The 15,039-nt window shown below is 37.6% G+C and overlaps 1 protein-coding gene across 1 annotated transcript in view; it reads right to left on the bottom strand.

Moving 5' to 3' along the window:
• Positions 1 to 7,096: 7,096 nt before the first annotated feature.
• LOC115233461 (hillarin) overlaps positions 7,097 to 15,039 on the bottom strand; it is a 43,843-nt gene continuing 35,900 nt past the window's right edge. Inside the window, 10 exon segments of the mRNA XM_029803901.1 lie at positions 7,097 to 7,733; positions 8,200 to 8,457; positions 8,904 to 9,093; positions 9,386 to 9,535; positions 9,646 to 9,834; positions 10,268 to 10,494; positions 10,896 to 11,139; positions 11,764 to 11,808; positions 11,810 to 11,895; positions 12,063 to 12,179. Of these exon segments, the coding sequence (XP_029659761.1) occupies positions 7,422 to 7,733; positions 8,200 to 8,457; positions 8,904 to 9,093; positions 9,386 to 9,535; positions 9,646 to 9,834; positions 10,268 to 10,494; positions 10,896 to 11,139; positions 11,764 to 11,808; positions 11,810 to 11,895; positions 12,063 to 12,179 (1,818 nt within the window). The 3' untranslated portion in view covers positions 7,097 to 7,421.

Here is a 15,039-nt window from a genome sequence, read left to right as displayed (position 1 = left end):
GAATAGAACGCTCGTAATTTGTGTCGAATCATCTCGATTCGATTTATCGTCCGATAAGGTTTTCCCGAGAATGATGAGACCGTGTGGCATTGTTCGACTATTGGTGTTTCTTTGGAGAGTTTGGAATACTTCCTTTTGAGATGCATAAAGTGCATTATCGAGGCAGACCAGTATCTAGATTGTTTCCCCCTGTTTCGTTTCAATTTATATGTTACGGACAAAATACAATAATGTCACGCAAATTTCCATATTTTTATAACCAAAAATATTCTAGTATTGAAATTGTCTTCGAAGAATACGGCGGTGTTAAATTTACGTATTCTATATTTATAATATCGTAAAACTATTCTTATTTCTCAACGACAAACATTTTAATAATCAAGACTGAAACTCAGTTAGAAATGAAATTGGACTATTTAAAATGAATCGAAAGGTAAGATACTCCCTCCATCAATCGTTTAATAATGTTTTTCCATTTATGGATGCGTCTCTACACATTTTCAGAATTTGCCCTTTTATTTTTAATCTTTTCGTAATTCAAAAACATCGTTGCTTCGATATCATTGAAATAATCGTCATTCTTTTCAATTATTTTATTATTTTTATTTGATTATCTCGCACTAAATATAACTGAAGCATCTCATACGATTATTACTACAATTGTGATTTCGCGACAAGGATGCTTCAGCGATCGGACAATGATTGGAAGAATACATTGGTCGCTTTCTTCGATCGTGAGACCGCACACCGGGACTCCTCCGTTTGCAGAAATCCTTTTCATTCTTCTGAAATGAGCTCGCGTGCGATCTTTCGACGCGGCCGATTACTCTCGTTTCAGATTCTGGATAAATAATGCATCGTTCGATCTACGACCCTGCGGATGCTGTGCCCCGCGTGAAAGAAGGGAGGAAGAAAATCTCGCGGACGTGTATCATCGAGAAGTCGAGGGAATAAAAGGGGGATGGGGGTGGCTGCCTCATCTTACGGGGAAGAGATTCACGCGCGCGTAGAATGCTACCATTAGAAATAAATGACGCTTTCTATACGCGATAGCGGTATTCGAAGAGGCCGACAATGCGTTTTGTGTTATTATTGCTATTATTCTCCCTTTCGATCGTGTTCTCATTTCGCGGCAGCGAAACACTCGATCCATACATACATACACACACACATACCATTCGTTCTATTAACACTTGATGGGTTTCTTATATTTTCAAACCTTGCTTGATATTACGACTTTTAAGCTTTTCATTTTGTACGCCTATCTGAATAACATGAACTATTCGAATAATTTTTCGAATTTTATTTTAATTTATACTGTAGCAATTTTCTTATATTAAATGTGATATTTTATATAAAAAAAAAATCATCTTTTATATCGAGGATATTATTTTCATTATTTTACATTAGAAGAATCAGGAGTAACAAAACACACACGCTTAATTTTGTCTTGACTAAACTATGTAATATAAAATAGATTTGAAACAATATTTCTCCCTATTATTTTGCTTTGCGTACAAAATATATTACTTTTGCCATCCCACGCTTTGTTAAAATTGTTTTCTTTTTTTTTTCTTTTCTTTCAAATCAGTCGTTGATAAATAATGACCCGCAACTTCTCTCTCGTCGCGTGTAATATACGCCACTATCGAGGGAGGGCGGCTTTAAAGATTTTTTGCCTGGGTACGGAAATTCGCACGCAAGGGGATCAAGTTTCCAAGCTATCTTATCCCTTTACCGTTTCCGTCTCGTCGCAAGAGATCTTCGACGATCGCGCAGCCGTTCTCGCGTGACTCACGCCGTGTGCGGAGGATTGGCGAGGGTGTATGTACAGCCAGTTCGCCCCCTTTGGAAAACAGAACGCGCCCGCCCGCGTTACTTCGACGCCCGATATTTCGACTCTCTATCTGCGCCCCACGAGAAGGGGGGTTGCGTGGGATTAGAAATACCCTCACGGCCCCGGCCGGCATGCATTATAGATGCTCGCGCCTTAGATTAGAGGGGGCGGTGGTGGGTCGGGGCAAAGCGGCGCCCGGCAAAAATAGTCCACTCGTAAAGGCAATAGCTTTCACGTTCCACGGCTCTGTATTTTAAGCGGGCCGATGCGATGCATGCACGGGATAGCAGTGATGTTTTCCGATTCGTTCGTTCGAGACTTTACAAAATTATTAAAGAAAGCGAAATATATTTAATATATTACGTATGTTTCATATTGCATATCATTTATACATATATTATATCATATATCTCGTAACTTGTGGAGAATTTTTTACATTAGAAGGGAGATGAATCTTTTCGTTTATTTTATCGATTATATTTTCGATATCTTATTGACACTTTCATATTATCTTCTAAGACGCAGGTGACCTAAGATAAGATAAATATTCTATCGATGAGTGAAAATATCTGATTACAGAGATGTCAGGCATTTAATATAATTTATGTGATGTTTCGCATGGTGTAGAATATAATATTATCGATATAAAATTTTTAACACGTGCGATTTTATTACAAAAAAAAGTTCTAAAGATATCGCTCAATTCTGATATCGTTAGATAAATAAAAACGTCATTAATTAAAGAGGCTACAAAATCGGTACAATCTGTTATAAGTTTCGCGTATTTTAAGATTAAACGCTTATTATAAGATATTAATCTATTTCGCGCATGTTAAAAATCTGTTTCATCGGCGTTTATTAGCGCTATCGCATAATGAGTTAAATTTTCTACCTATATTATAATATAACCGTAAAGAGATTAGAGAGAAATTACAGTTAGCTGCACAAGCTTTTGATGCAATTGACCCTGAGGCATTACTGTTACGCAAACGGTTGTATACTGGCGCATTACCTTCATGTTCATAGCTGGTGTTTCTATAACCGGGTATTTGAGTTTCGAATTCCGCCCTAGAAACTCTCGTCAAAGTGACTTGAAACTTTTTTTCTACATTCTATTTATATCTCGATGAATATATTATAAAACTACCTGCATAATGTTGTTATTTAAATTGTTCATTAGCGTTTGAAGGGGTATCTGAAAACTCCTGTGTATCGGTGGATTTTAAAAAAAAATTTAGAACAAGCTACATCGAATTACGATAAAGAAGATATTTAGAGAGTATATCAAGAGATGACTATTTGCACATTATTAAGACGTTGCAGCCGGAACGGCGAATAGACGTATACATTAATAGCCATCCATTTGCGGTGAGCAATTATAAAGACGTGGCGTCTAACGGGCTGCGGAAGGAAGAATAAGGGAAAAAAGAACGAAGGAAGAGGCTCGTTAAACACTTTGAGTCCATATCATCTCTATATGGCGTGCGTATAGAGCGTGAAATACTAACAAGCGGTCATCATCAAACAATGGAAACTGGAACGAAGAGAGAACACTCGCGTACTGGTACTAGCGATCAAAACCTCTTAACTGTCTCGGTATCACAATAAATTGGTCAATCAAATATTTTATAATTTAGCATAGGAGAACTTGTCTATTATAATGCGCGGCCAAAATAATAAAAGTAGCGGAAATAATTATGCTTTCATACTTTGCTATCGATGAAAAAATCATGTTACTTTTTTTCGCGTATAAAATCGCGGTTATCCTACAAACATAAATGTTTTATGAAATCAAATGACCATTTTTTCTCTAAATAATAAAAGCTAATCATGGAAAAAGATATACGTCGAAAAAATTCAAATTTTTAAATTAGAACCCTATTTCAATATAATCAGAATCTAATTAGTGTAATAAATAATAATTTTATCATTATGTTGAAGGCGTTGTAATGTAAATTTGCCATCTGAAATGTTATATAACGATGATGCATATTTAAGAGTGCAAAAGTATAAGGAGGGAATTTTATGTTAACAAAAATAGAACGAGAAGCCGCTACGCGATAAGTTCTACTGTAAGAGCCATTAAAAATTCTAGCCACGCAACCGCGACGAACAGAAATTCTCATTTCGCGCGACGATAAGGCGAGAGCCACTTTCTAAATCCCGTGTCCTGTCTCCATACCTGACGCTGATAATAACAATAATGGATGCCTTCATCTGCAATTACAATAAGCAGTTAGCGGGCAATAAATCACGCAACGCAAAGTCCGCCCGCGATGAAATCTTTCTTTCTGCACATCGCGAGATAAGGAAACTTTCTTCCCATCCCGACAATTCCGGGGCACTTCTCCTATTCCGGAAGTTAACGTGGAGAGAGCGAGGAAGAGGTTGTGCATCCAGAGGACTGGCTATTTAATTAGCGGCCGTACTGACGACTTCGCCACGAAAAGAATCTTTGCCGCAGATGACAATTCATCTCCGAGTTAATGCACAAGACGAATCCCGATAATTAGTTTTCATAAGAAACGGTCAGGCCGCGAGCTTGGACCGAAGAAGAGTGCGATCCAAGAAGTAAGGGTCGCCCACGCTTCGCGAAACTTTAGTACAATTGTTTGGTCGCGGTCGCACTCAGTCATAATTTGATAAATGAATCCGATACCGGATGCTCGTTATCGGGTATATTTATCAATAGTAGTTACTTTGGCGGTCGCAAACTTACCGAGAATTCGATTTCGTCAGAAGTCACTTTGAATTTTTTATTCGACAATGTAGGATGCGGTATCGATATTATTAAATAGGTCCACGAATTTTCCCTCGCGATTACAGAATTATATATAAAAAAATAGCTGTTTCTTAAAATAAGAATCAATAGAATAATAAAGATTGTATAGCTTGTATAATTTACGTGAATTATAATACTTACATCCCTCATGTATACTGATTATTAAACAATTAGTACATTTTAGATGTGTTTCTGAATTATATATATGCACGAGTTTGAAAAAGTTGCTAAGCACAAATTGACCTAATTTCTTAATAAATTAAAGTAGCTTGACACGAATCACATATTTATCGAATATAATCGTGTCTTCGATCTTTGTAAATGTTTGATTTACCTAAAGTGGCACACACATACACATATATACTTCATATCTTCATCTAGAAACGAGAATACAATAGTCTAATAAAGTTGTCTCTTTATACAGTAGCGTACATATATAAAAAGTATTCGATTCGGTAAGCTTATATTCTGCTTTTACCGCAAGATGTCCGTATCGTTACGTTTCTTCGATGCTCGATGGTGTAGTGAAACGGGTTGCTCTTCGACAGGGAATCTCCTACGGAACTTGAGATTGATTATTTGGTGCGCTTGTTATAAATTTTTATTGTCATTTTTTTATTATTCTACGTATCTTTAAATTAATAATAATTAATTTGAACAATTTCAAAATGATATGATAATATTTAACAACAATAAGTGATTTAATATTATAACAATATTTTTAATATTTTTGATCTGTCAGTCTATCAGTCACCAATATAAGATCTTTATGACTTTAAAAATCAAATGTTCAGATATATTTTTACAATATATGTATGTTTAAAGAAGATTACGCAATTAAATAATTCCTGATCTAATATACTAGAAATCGGATTTGCGAAAATCGATCTGTTAAGCATTGAGGTAAATGGAAATAATTCTGTGGAAATTGATTTATTAAGTCTTTATACACGAACATCAATTTTCGTTAAGCAACTGTAGTGTAAACAAATATTAATTTATACATACCTACCAACGTCTATCAGTTATCAATCAAATGTTAAAATATATTTTTACAATATACGTATGTTTAAAGAGAAGATTACGCAACTAAATAATTCCTAATCCAATGTACTGGAAATCGGATTTGCGAAAATCGATCTGTTAAGCATTGAGGTAAATGGAAATAATTGTGGAAATTGATTTATTAAGTCTTTATACACAAATATCAATTTTCATTAAGCAACTGTAGTGTAAAAAAATATTAATTTATACATATCTACGAACGTTAATGGATAATAAAGTATTCATCATAAGCTCGAGTTATTACGTAAGACAATAATATAGGAGCTTCTTTCGTAAGCGTGATTAAAATTTTAATTATAACAACAAGAGAGAGATATTATATAATATATAATATTACACGATTGTATATATATAACAAATATATAATATTTTTTTCCTTACTATCGTAAATAACATTTCTTCTCGCATAGTCGATAATACTATCCTATAACTAATTAATCATATGACTGCTACTCCGATTGTGTGCGAATAATTATGAGGGATAAGTATAGCACCTGTGCAGTTTGAAAATTACGACTTGAAAATGCATCAGTTTTAAAAGAAAACGTACGATTCCGATCGCAAAATAAATAATAAAACCCGACGAAAAATAATTATATATTTAAAAAGAATGAAAGAATAGACTCTGTGGAAAAATAATTGGACGTGTATTTCTTTAAGCGTATAAGTTAAATTGACGATATTTCTTCAAGTCGTAATGATCGTATACGTATATTATATATACAAAAGCATCTTTCTCGTACATAAAATATATTATATTTGCTTATATATTATTCGATCTATATAAACATCACGCATGAAATAATTCGCGATTAAAAATAATAGTACTGAGAATAAAATATATGTACTATAATAGTTATAGAGTAGGATAAATATTGTATAGGTGTAAAGAGAGCTCTATAGTGAAAATTGTTTACGAGACGAAATCGCAGATCGTAATAATTTATTTGATTACATGTTACGTAAGAAGGGGGGAGAGGATCATTATATACGGAAATATCGACTTGGTAGATGATACAAGCACGATTGTTATAAGTTCGCGTTCCAGAAATACCGGGTGTTCAGAAAATCGCGTATCACTTAGATACGAAGGTACCCTTTTCAATTCGAGGGCTCTTTCGAAAGAAAGACGTCTTCCGTGTCTTCAAGGAGACACTGCTGCGTATAGTTAATTTTACATTAAACGTTTATCTCCAAGTCGTAAGCCTATTGTTAGACTCGAGGTAGCGTGTCAGCTCGGAATCGCATGCCGTGTCGTCTTTATCCGCGCGCGACCTAAAAGTAGTCCTTAAAGACTTGGCGTAAAACGTCACTGTGCTCTTTCACCATTGTCTCTTCGTCTCTGCCGCGCTTTTCTTTTCCTTAAAGACTTGGCGTAAAACGTCACTGTGCTCTTTCACCATTGTCTTTCCCCTTTCTCGGTTCACGACACAGCGTCGATAGTCGATCGATTAATGGCCGAATATACTTCCCGAGATCGTCGGCAAGTTATTTCGCAAAGACAGGACGAACTGTCGATACGACGAAACGAGCGAGACTCTCGAAATCGTAAAACTTGTTGACGTCGTCTCATCGCGCGATAACGTTCACCTTGTCCGCGAATACTTCAACGTCTCCTGGTTTCGTCTTAACGAACGTCTGAAACTCCCCCGATCCTTGTAACGATTCTACGACAGGCGGAAATTTCCGGATAAAGCCGAGACGACTGAACGTTTCAAGAGCGCGGAATATCCGCTCTCAATTCCTCTTGCTGGAGTTGATGAGATATTTGCAGCAGTGCGTGAGGAGATGCTTCTCGCCGGTGACGTCATGTTGAGCGACGGGCGAGGCCGTGGATTCCCTGGTGTACACGTCCAGACCGTATTGGCCCTCCTCGGGGAAGCTTATGGAGAAGGTGACCACGTCGTCGTCGGCGATGGAATGCGTCACGTACTTTGACAGACGTTTTTCCTCGATGCCGTTCTTGTGCAGGGTCGCCATAAAGTCCGTCAACGGCCTCGACATGCGAAATTGAATCTCAAGCTCGCGCCCGGCGAACACCAGAGCCTCCTAAAATCGATAGATCGTAAACCATCCGTCTGGCAGACGCGATAAGATCGCAAGATTTTTTTCTCGATAATCTTTCTTGACTTGAATTACTCTTTTTTTTTTTTTTTTAATTCTTGACACTTCCCGAAAGAATAAAAAGTGTTACAGAATTCTTGCCTCGCATGAAATACGTAACAAGTTATTTTAAAAGATTCAATACAATTTTTTTTTTTAAGTTAGCTACATTCTCGTTTCATTTTTCAAGACGTACGTAATTTTTCCAAGTGACTCTCATCAAGAAAATATTTTTTATGAAATTGCTATACTATTGTAGCACATTGATATTTCGATTCACATATTTACAAGATAAAAATTTAGACGTATTTTCGAGTCATCCTGTATCTTCTACGTTGATATCGATCTTGCACAGCTTTTGCTCTAAATTAATTACATAAGCAAATCGATTTAACTAGACTTATATATATACCTGATGAGTGATGGGTATAAGCCCAAATAATCTAGTGGCTTTGGTGGGACCCCATTCGCCACTGGCGCAATCCGGCAACGGTACCATCACCGTCTGCAGTTCCTCGCATGCAATTTTGAATTTGCAAACGCTCTTAAACTTCATCGGCTCGCCTGTCAAGTACTCCTTCGGCGTTACCGCGTTGGCAAATATGTCTAAAAGGAAGGCCCCGGAACATGGTGCGTGAACTCGAAACGCGACTATATTTCCCACGACCGACTGTAGAAATTTCAATTTTTAAGATTTATTTAGAGATGAAAAATGCATTATTTTCTTATCTTATTGTTATATAAATTGATGCGAATAGAACACATATTTTTTTATCATATTACTAAATATGTGATAGTATTATTAGTATAAAAACAATCAGAAATTTCTAAAATAATATTGAAACACATACGTACAATGATTTTATATAATTACTTATATATAACTAAAAAAAGATTCTAAAACTGTACAAGTCAAGATTAATTTTTTTATCAAAATTATAAGTATTCAAGCCTAAAAATATGTTTTATTAATGAATCGTTAATATTTCACTTTATAGAAATGTCTGAATTGTTTTATGAAAATTAATTGTCTTACGATTTTTAAGCAATGCCGCTTAAAGCGCGTGAGATAAATCATGAGGTGGATGCGGGAGGAGTCGCGGATTATATATTTACCTGCATGACAAAACGCTTGAGCGACACACCATCGTAACCATCGCCGTCGTTGTCATAAAACTTGAGATTGTAATGAAAGATAAGGGATGATTGCATATGCGCCGGCATTGCTATCCTCACGGTCGCAGCGCCGGTGGAATCCGTGTACATAACGGCATTCGTATTCGTATCCGGAAAGTAGAGGCCGTACCTGTAGACGCAGAATTTATCCGAACGGTATTTTCTCTCTTTCTCGCTTATAGGCATTGTTAACAGAAATTTCTCTCGCGAAATCATCGAGATTTAATTGCGTATTCTAACGGCTTTTACGCGCGCTTTAATAAAAGGATTTAATGCTGTCAAGACGTTGCTGCATTTGGTAAATTTATATATAGTATAATTAATGAAGAGGGTTTATAATCAGCGTGACATTGGACACATAAGTTACGTAAGAACATGAGAGCCAAATCGTTTTTTTCCTAAAAACAAAGACGTTTTCTCACCTAAAGAATAGGGACCGTACGAAAGGCAGTTCCTCAAAGTCCTTGAGCGAAATTGGTTGTTTGAGCAATTGCCAGTCCTCTTGCAATGGAAAGAACTCGTATATGAATTCACGAGGATCCGTCAGGAAGTAATGATCGTCGTACTCGTATCTAAATAAAATTATCCTCTCCGTGATTAAATTGATCGTTTCATTTTATCGCGTGATACAATATATACACTGTAATTATTATATATGGATCATGGCAAATTTCGGGCCTACCTGAGACTGTCGTTCTTGGCTTTCGCCTGGCCAGGGCGGGGCACCTCTTTGGCATTGACGAGATGTCGCGCTCCCCAATTACACTGGACAAATCGCCACGCACCTGCTACGTAGACGGCGTTCCAGCTGATTACAATCTCGAACCGTTTCGTAAATAAAGATAATATATATATATATATATATATATATATATATATATATATATCTCCGTCAATTTACATCTATAAACGTTTTGCATCGCGTGCTTTTTACGAGTCGCGTAAACTGACGCGATAGTAATGACGAAGTAAAAGTAAAATAAATCCCATATCAGCACATATCAGCTTCCATTTATTTATTATATCGACATGACATTCTATTTAGATTTTCCTCTCTCTTCGTGAAAAGATTTGCTGTAAAACCTTTATTTTTGTGAAAAAAAAGTAACCAGATTTTATATTAAATATTTTCACAGTTTCCTCTGCTCTTCGCATTTAGAAGGATAACTTGTTCCCCATAAAAAATAACTGACATGTTAAATATGCAAAATTGAACGAGTATGTATTCTTGATACTTTTGCAAAGTGAAGCTTCTAACCGTGTCTCTTCCATTATATGCAAAAATCACATTCGTCATCTGTTACCTGCACAGTCGTTTGAATAGAACGTGATAGCTTTCCGTGCCGTGTTTGATACCCCTCAACAGACCCATGGGAGTGTCGCCTCGTAAGTTCTCGTCGAACTGCATAGTGTTGAGATTCTTCACGGTGATCCACCGGAATATTGTCCTCGCCTTTTCTATGTCCGATCCGCATCTGCTCACCAACTGTCGCACCAGATCGGTAAACGTTTTCTGATCTTCTTGCGCTACCTAAGAATAACATTGATATCGTAAATCAGCGAGTATCGGTGAACGAGCATTCCTCTCTCTCTCTCTCTCGCTCTCTCTCTCTCTCTCTCTCTCTTATGAAAGCCGCGTTCATAAAATATGGATATGGCCCTGCACAATAAATATTAGAAAGAGAATATTAATTAGAATTATATAAACTTGTGAATCGGTCAAAATAAATCTACACATTTTCGCGTGCAACACGATTAAAATGTAACAATTTTGTAAAAGAAACTAGAATATAAAATGAAAAGAAGCGTAAAACTCTATGCGATGCGAACAACGATAGTGCCGTCTCGATAGAGATCGCTAAATCTTGAAGGACGGCTCGCGAGAGAAGAAAGGCTGAAAGCGCGCTAAAGAATTTCGCAGCGAGAGCTTACCGAAATAGCTATCTGATCCATGTCAGCGAACTCCAGAGGATCATTGTAGATGTGGTATTTGGCCAGGGCCGGTGGCTGCGGGGGTGGCGCGCGCGACGGATAAGGCGGCGGCGGCGCTTCCTGGATATAACCGTCCCCTTCGTCAAGATATAAACTCTCCTGGAGCATGTACTCGCTTCTCGCCTCATTGATCAGCTCCAGCATCTCCGAGCTCTGTTTCTCCACCAGCGCGGCGGTCGCCGCTCTATAAATTGATCAGGAGTAACTAACAGCTTTTGTTGCGTACGCGCGGAAGCCCGGCTTCCTGGTGCGCGGGCTTGTTTATCGTTTCCCGAAAAAAAAAGGAAGCCGCAACTATACTGCGGCGCATAACATGCGACGTTAAATACGTGGTCCTTTTCGTAAATTCTTTTGTAGCGAGAAATGCATAGCATCGATATTAACGTAATCCCGTTCGAAAGATTATTTCGATTGTATTAATCGCGTAATAAATTTAAAACATTTTTTGTGGATTATTTCATAAAATATTGAAAAACTGTATGGGGTTATAAATACAAAACTCGAATAAACTCTTGATAATTCTTCAATTTATACAGCTTCAACATTGTTTTTTTTTTTTTTATGAATGGTAAACGCGTTTTTTAATTTTATTCGTTTTAAACATATATTATTTTTATTTATATTTGTAATAAATTTATTCAGTTGATTGCTTTCTCGAAAAAAAAATTTTTTGTTACGCTTTCTCTCTAAAAGCTCGAAAAATTTATATACATTGTTTAATGTAATAAACTATGACCTGCAATGTATAAGCACTACTTGCCCGATTTAAAAGCAAGATGTACTATCGCGTTAATTACATAATAAATACCGTTCGTGCTCCAACATCTTGCGCGTGAGACTTTCCTTCTTCTTGTTGCTGAAATTGTTGGGTTCGAACTCTTCCGCCTTTTTCCCGTTCCCATCTCGCCGACAATTGTTCCAGCTCCTTCTCCCACTCGTCCTATTTAAATTATACACATAATATATTAAAACAATTTTTTAATATAGACACGTATATCACATTCTTGTAAGTGAAAAATATATAAAAAATTGTATATTATATAATTACAAGAAAATGAACGAATAATAAATTGCATTATTTTTCTTAGAATTCAATTCATTACATACTCGGAATTCCTCGCGAATTCGTCTGTCCTCTTCCTCGCGATGGTGGGCAAACTTTCGATATAAATCATCCTCTTCTTTCCGGTGCTTCATCTCGAGACGCGTCTGCTCATCGCGATCCTGGTAAAAGCATGGTATAAAGAAATATATTAAACATTCAATTCTTTTTGTTTATTTAAGTTTATTTAACTTTAAATTGATATAACGCAAATTGAATAACTGATCATTCTTATTTGAAAAAAATGTTATTGCAATTGTATAAAATGTTAAAAATATTATCGCCATGTATATGATATAATTGTGTTATATAATAATGATTTTATTATAAAATTGAATTAAATTAAATAGAAAATATATAGAACATTTTATTATAAAATATATGGTAAATTAATTTTTTCCGATAAATATAACATTTACTTGCAAAAGTATAGAGGTACTGTATTGAATTTTTGTATTATGCTGTTTGTAATTTCGAAAAATAAACATACGATTGCCGATTAAGGATAAACTATCGTTACGTGCTGAGAAACATTCCGCTAATAGTTTGCGGAAGGCGGAGTTTGCGGATAGAATTGGACGCAATGAAACGTTTCTATTTCTTAAAACGCCTGCAGCAAAACGTTCTAGCCTTACAGCTAGAGCGTAGGTAGGTAGGTAGGTAGGTAGGTAGGTACTCTACTTTTTGTATAATTTACTTTCACGTCGCGTTTCTGCTTTCATTCGCTTCCAACAGAGTCTCCTCAGGGGAACGACAACCCGCCACTCGTCGACAAAAGCGAACTAATCCTCTTCCGGTGTATTTTTAAAAAAAATAGCATGTTGTGTGTGTCTCTTTTCGCTCGTTGTAGTCGCGACCGGAAATATTGATGTAATGAAAATATGAGCGTGTACGAGCAGTGTGTTGTCGTTGAAAGAAATGGGCATGTTCCTTTGGAATCATGCGGAGAAATTTCTCCAGTGCAATTTCTCTGCGATACAATTTAGGAGCAACGGTTTGCTGCGAAATACATAAACAGTTTGCCACAAATAATCGAAATGAGTTCTGGCACGCATTACATAATTTTTCTCGGTAAAGACGCCAGCGTGGCCCACGCCGGAATTATGTCATAATGATGTATCTAATTTGAATAAACGTCGCTAGACCTAACGACAAAACAGAAAAAGAAGTAGTTTGCATACTCGTTGAAAAGACTATTTTATCGTTAAACGTAATCTTACAATATAGATGTATAAATGTGTTAACAGATTTAATGCTGATTGCAAAGAAAAGTTACTCTTACGAGGAGCATAAAAACGTGTATGAGACTTTCTCACGTACAATTTTTATGATGAGGGAACCTGCTTGTGACACGATTCAGAATGGCCAACGAAACACCCAAGTTCAGTCCCTGACGTAATTCAAGGCTATTTTTCTTTAATTCGTGTTTTCACGTGTTATGTTAGAAACAGGTGGAAGTCGCGAGTGTAACACATTACTAAGGATAAACTGAGAGGCGGGAGGAACAAATATTACCCATATATGTATTTTGATTCGCTGCGAGAGATCCGTTTGCCGAGTTCGAGTTTGTTCTCGGAAACGGGACAACAGCCTTTAATGGATTAATTCTCCCCTAAGCGTTTACGCGCGGAGGCGCGTGAGAGACGCGCGAATACACGCGCTATCCCTGCCGGCTCTTTCCGCGGGCCCGGCAACGATTCTCTAATTAGCCATCAAGTGCAGGAGTACCGCAAGCGGAAATAATTCTACTTCCCGCCCTCTCGTCCCGCGAACGCGGAGCTTTCCTTCGCATGCACGTCCTGCCCGTACGAGGGAAAATAAGACGACGGTGTATACGCGTTCTTCCGTGGCAACGATTTGAATAATCGCGAACGACGAGTCACATTATTTCCGCGTCCCGAAGAAATCGCAAAATCGCGAATTTTCGACCGCATTGCACTTTGATCGATCAAATAATCCTTCTCTTTTCGTCTTTTTAATCAATTAATTAAATCTACTTCAGTCACATTAGATTATTATCAAGAGTCCTTAAGTTTTTAATTTTTTATTCACAATTTATAATTTCGATTGTTATACCTAAACTAATAACTTTATGAAAAAATTATCTCGCGCGTTAAATCTTTGTTTAAATTTCTTTCTATAAAAGTCCGCGCTTTATATTATTAAACGAACTAGTGTCTTAACGAGATTCCCGTTTATTCTGAATCTTCACGTGATTCTTGTTTGCTCTTATTTGCTCGATTTTGGAAAAAGGCTCATGACATATCGAAATAATTCCAGTCATTCGATCATAGTCACGCGCGACGATCCGTTATGTGGTCCCGGGATTCCTGGGGTCCCGCGCGGTTCCGCCAATTAAACGTAATACCGGTGATCGTCGCGATGCCGATCGGCGTGAGAAGGGGGACCATCCGCCGCGCCACGTATGCGATTATCTGATCATCCGCAGCGCGTGTGGGCAGAACGCCTCTTGTCCAGGGTACGTTCGACTGTCGCCGACCGTGTGCGAGCGCGTAGGAGGACCCCCGCCATACGAAAATACCGGATAAATCACGCCTGCGGATTATTCCGCTCCGGGAGAGAAAAATCGCGATTGTCTCGCGGCTTAACGAAAGCCCCCCTCGTCCCGGATATGACTCGCTACCGTGCGAATTATCATCGGGGGCCGCCTCGAGTAAAAATAAAAAAAAAAATAAAAAAAACCGGGAAATATATTTCGTCAACCGATGTGCCCACGTTTCGCCGCTTTCGTTCGCGAGCAAAAGCGTACGTAGGCCCCGAGATAACTAGGTATAGATAACTATATAAATAAGGATCGATCGCGCGGGCAGACGACGGGACTGGACGGTGCGAAAGCGGATCGGGAGAAAACGCGGCCGATAGCGGAGCGACTAGCGGCTCGGCCTTATTACGCGTCGAATGGGAAAAGCGGTAATCTCATTTTCATGTAGAGTCCGTTCACGCGGGACGATTGCTCGCCTG

Source organism: Formica exsecta, unplaced genomic scaffold (assembly GCF_003651465.1).
Source record: "Formica exsecta isolate Colony F162 unplaced genomic scaffold, ASM365146v1 scaffold175, whole genome shotgun sequence".
Taxonomy (NCBI): domain Eukaryota; kingdom Metazoa; phylum Arthropoda; class Insecta; order Hymenoptera; family Formicidae; genus Formica; species Formica exsecta.
The sequence above is the reverse complement of the archived record's forward strand: the minus strand, read 5'-3'. Positions and strand labels throughout refer to the sequence as shown.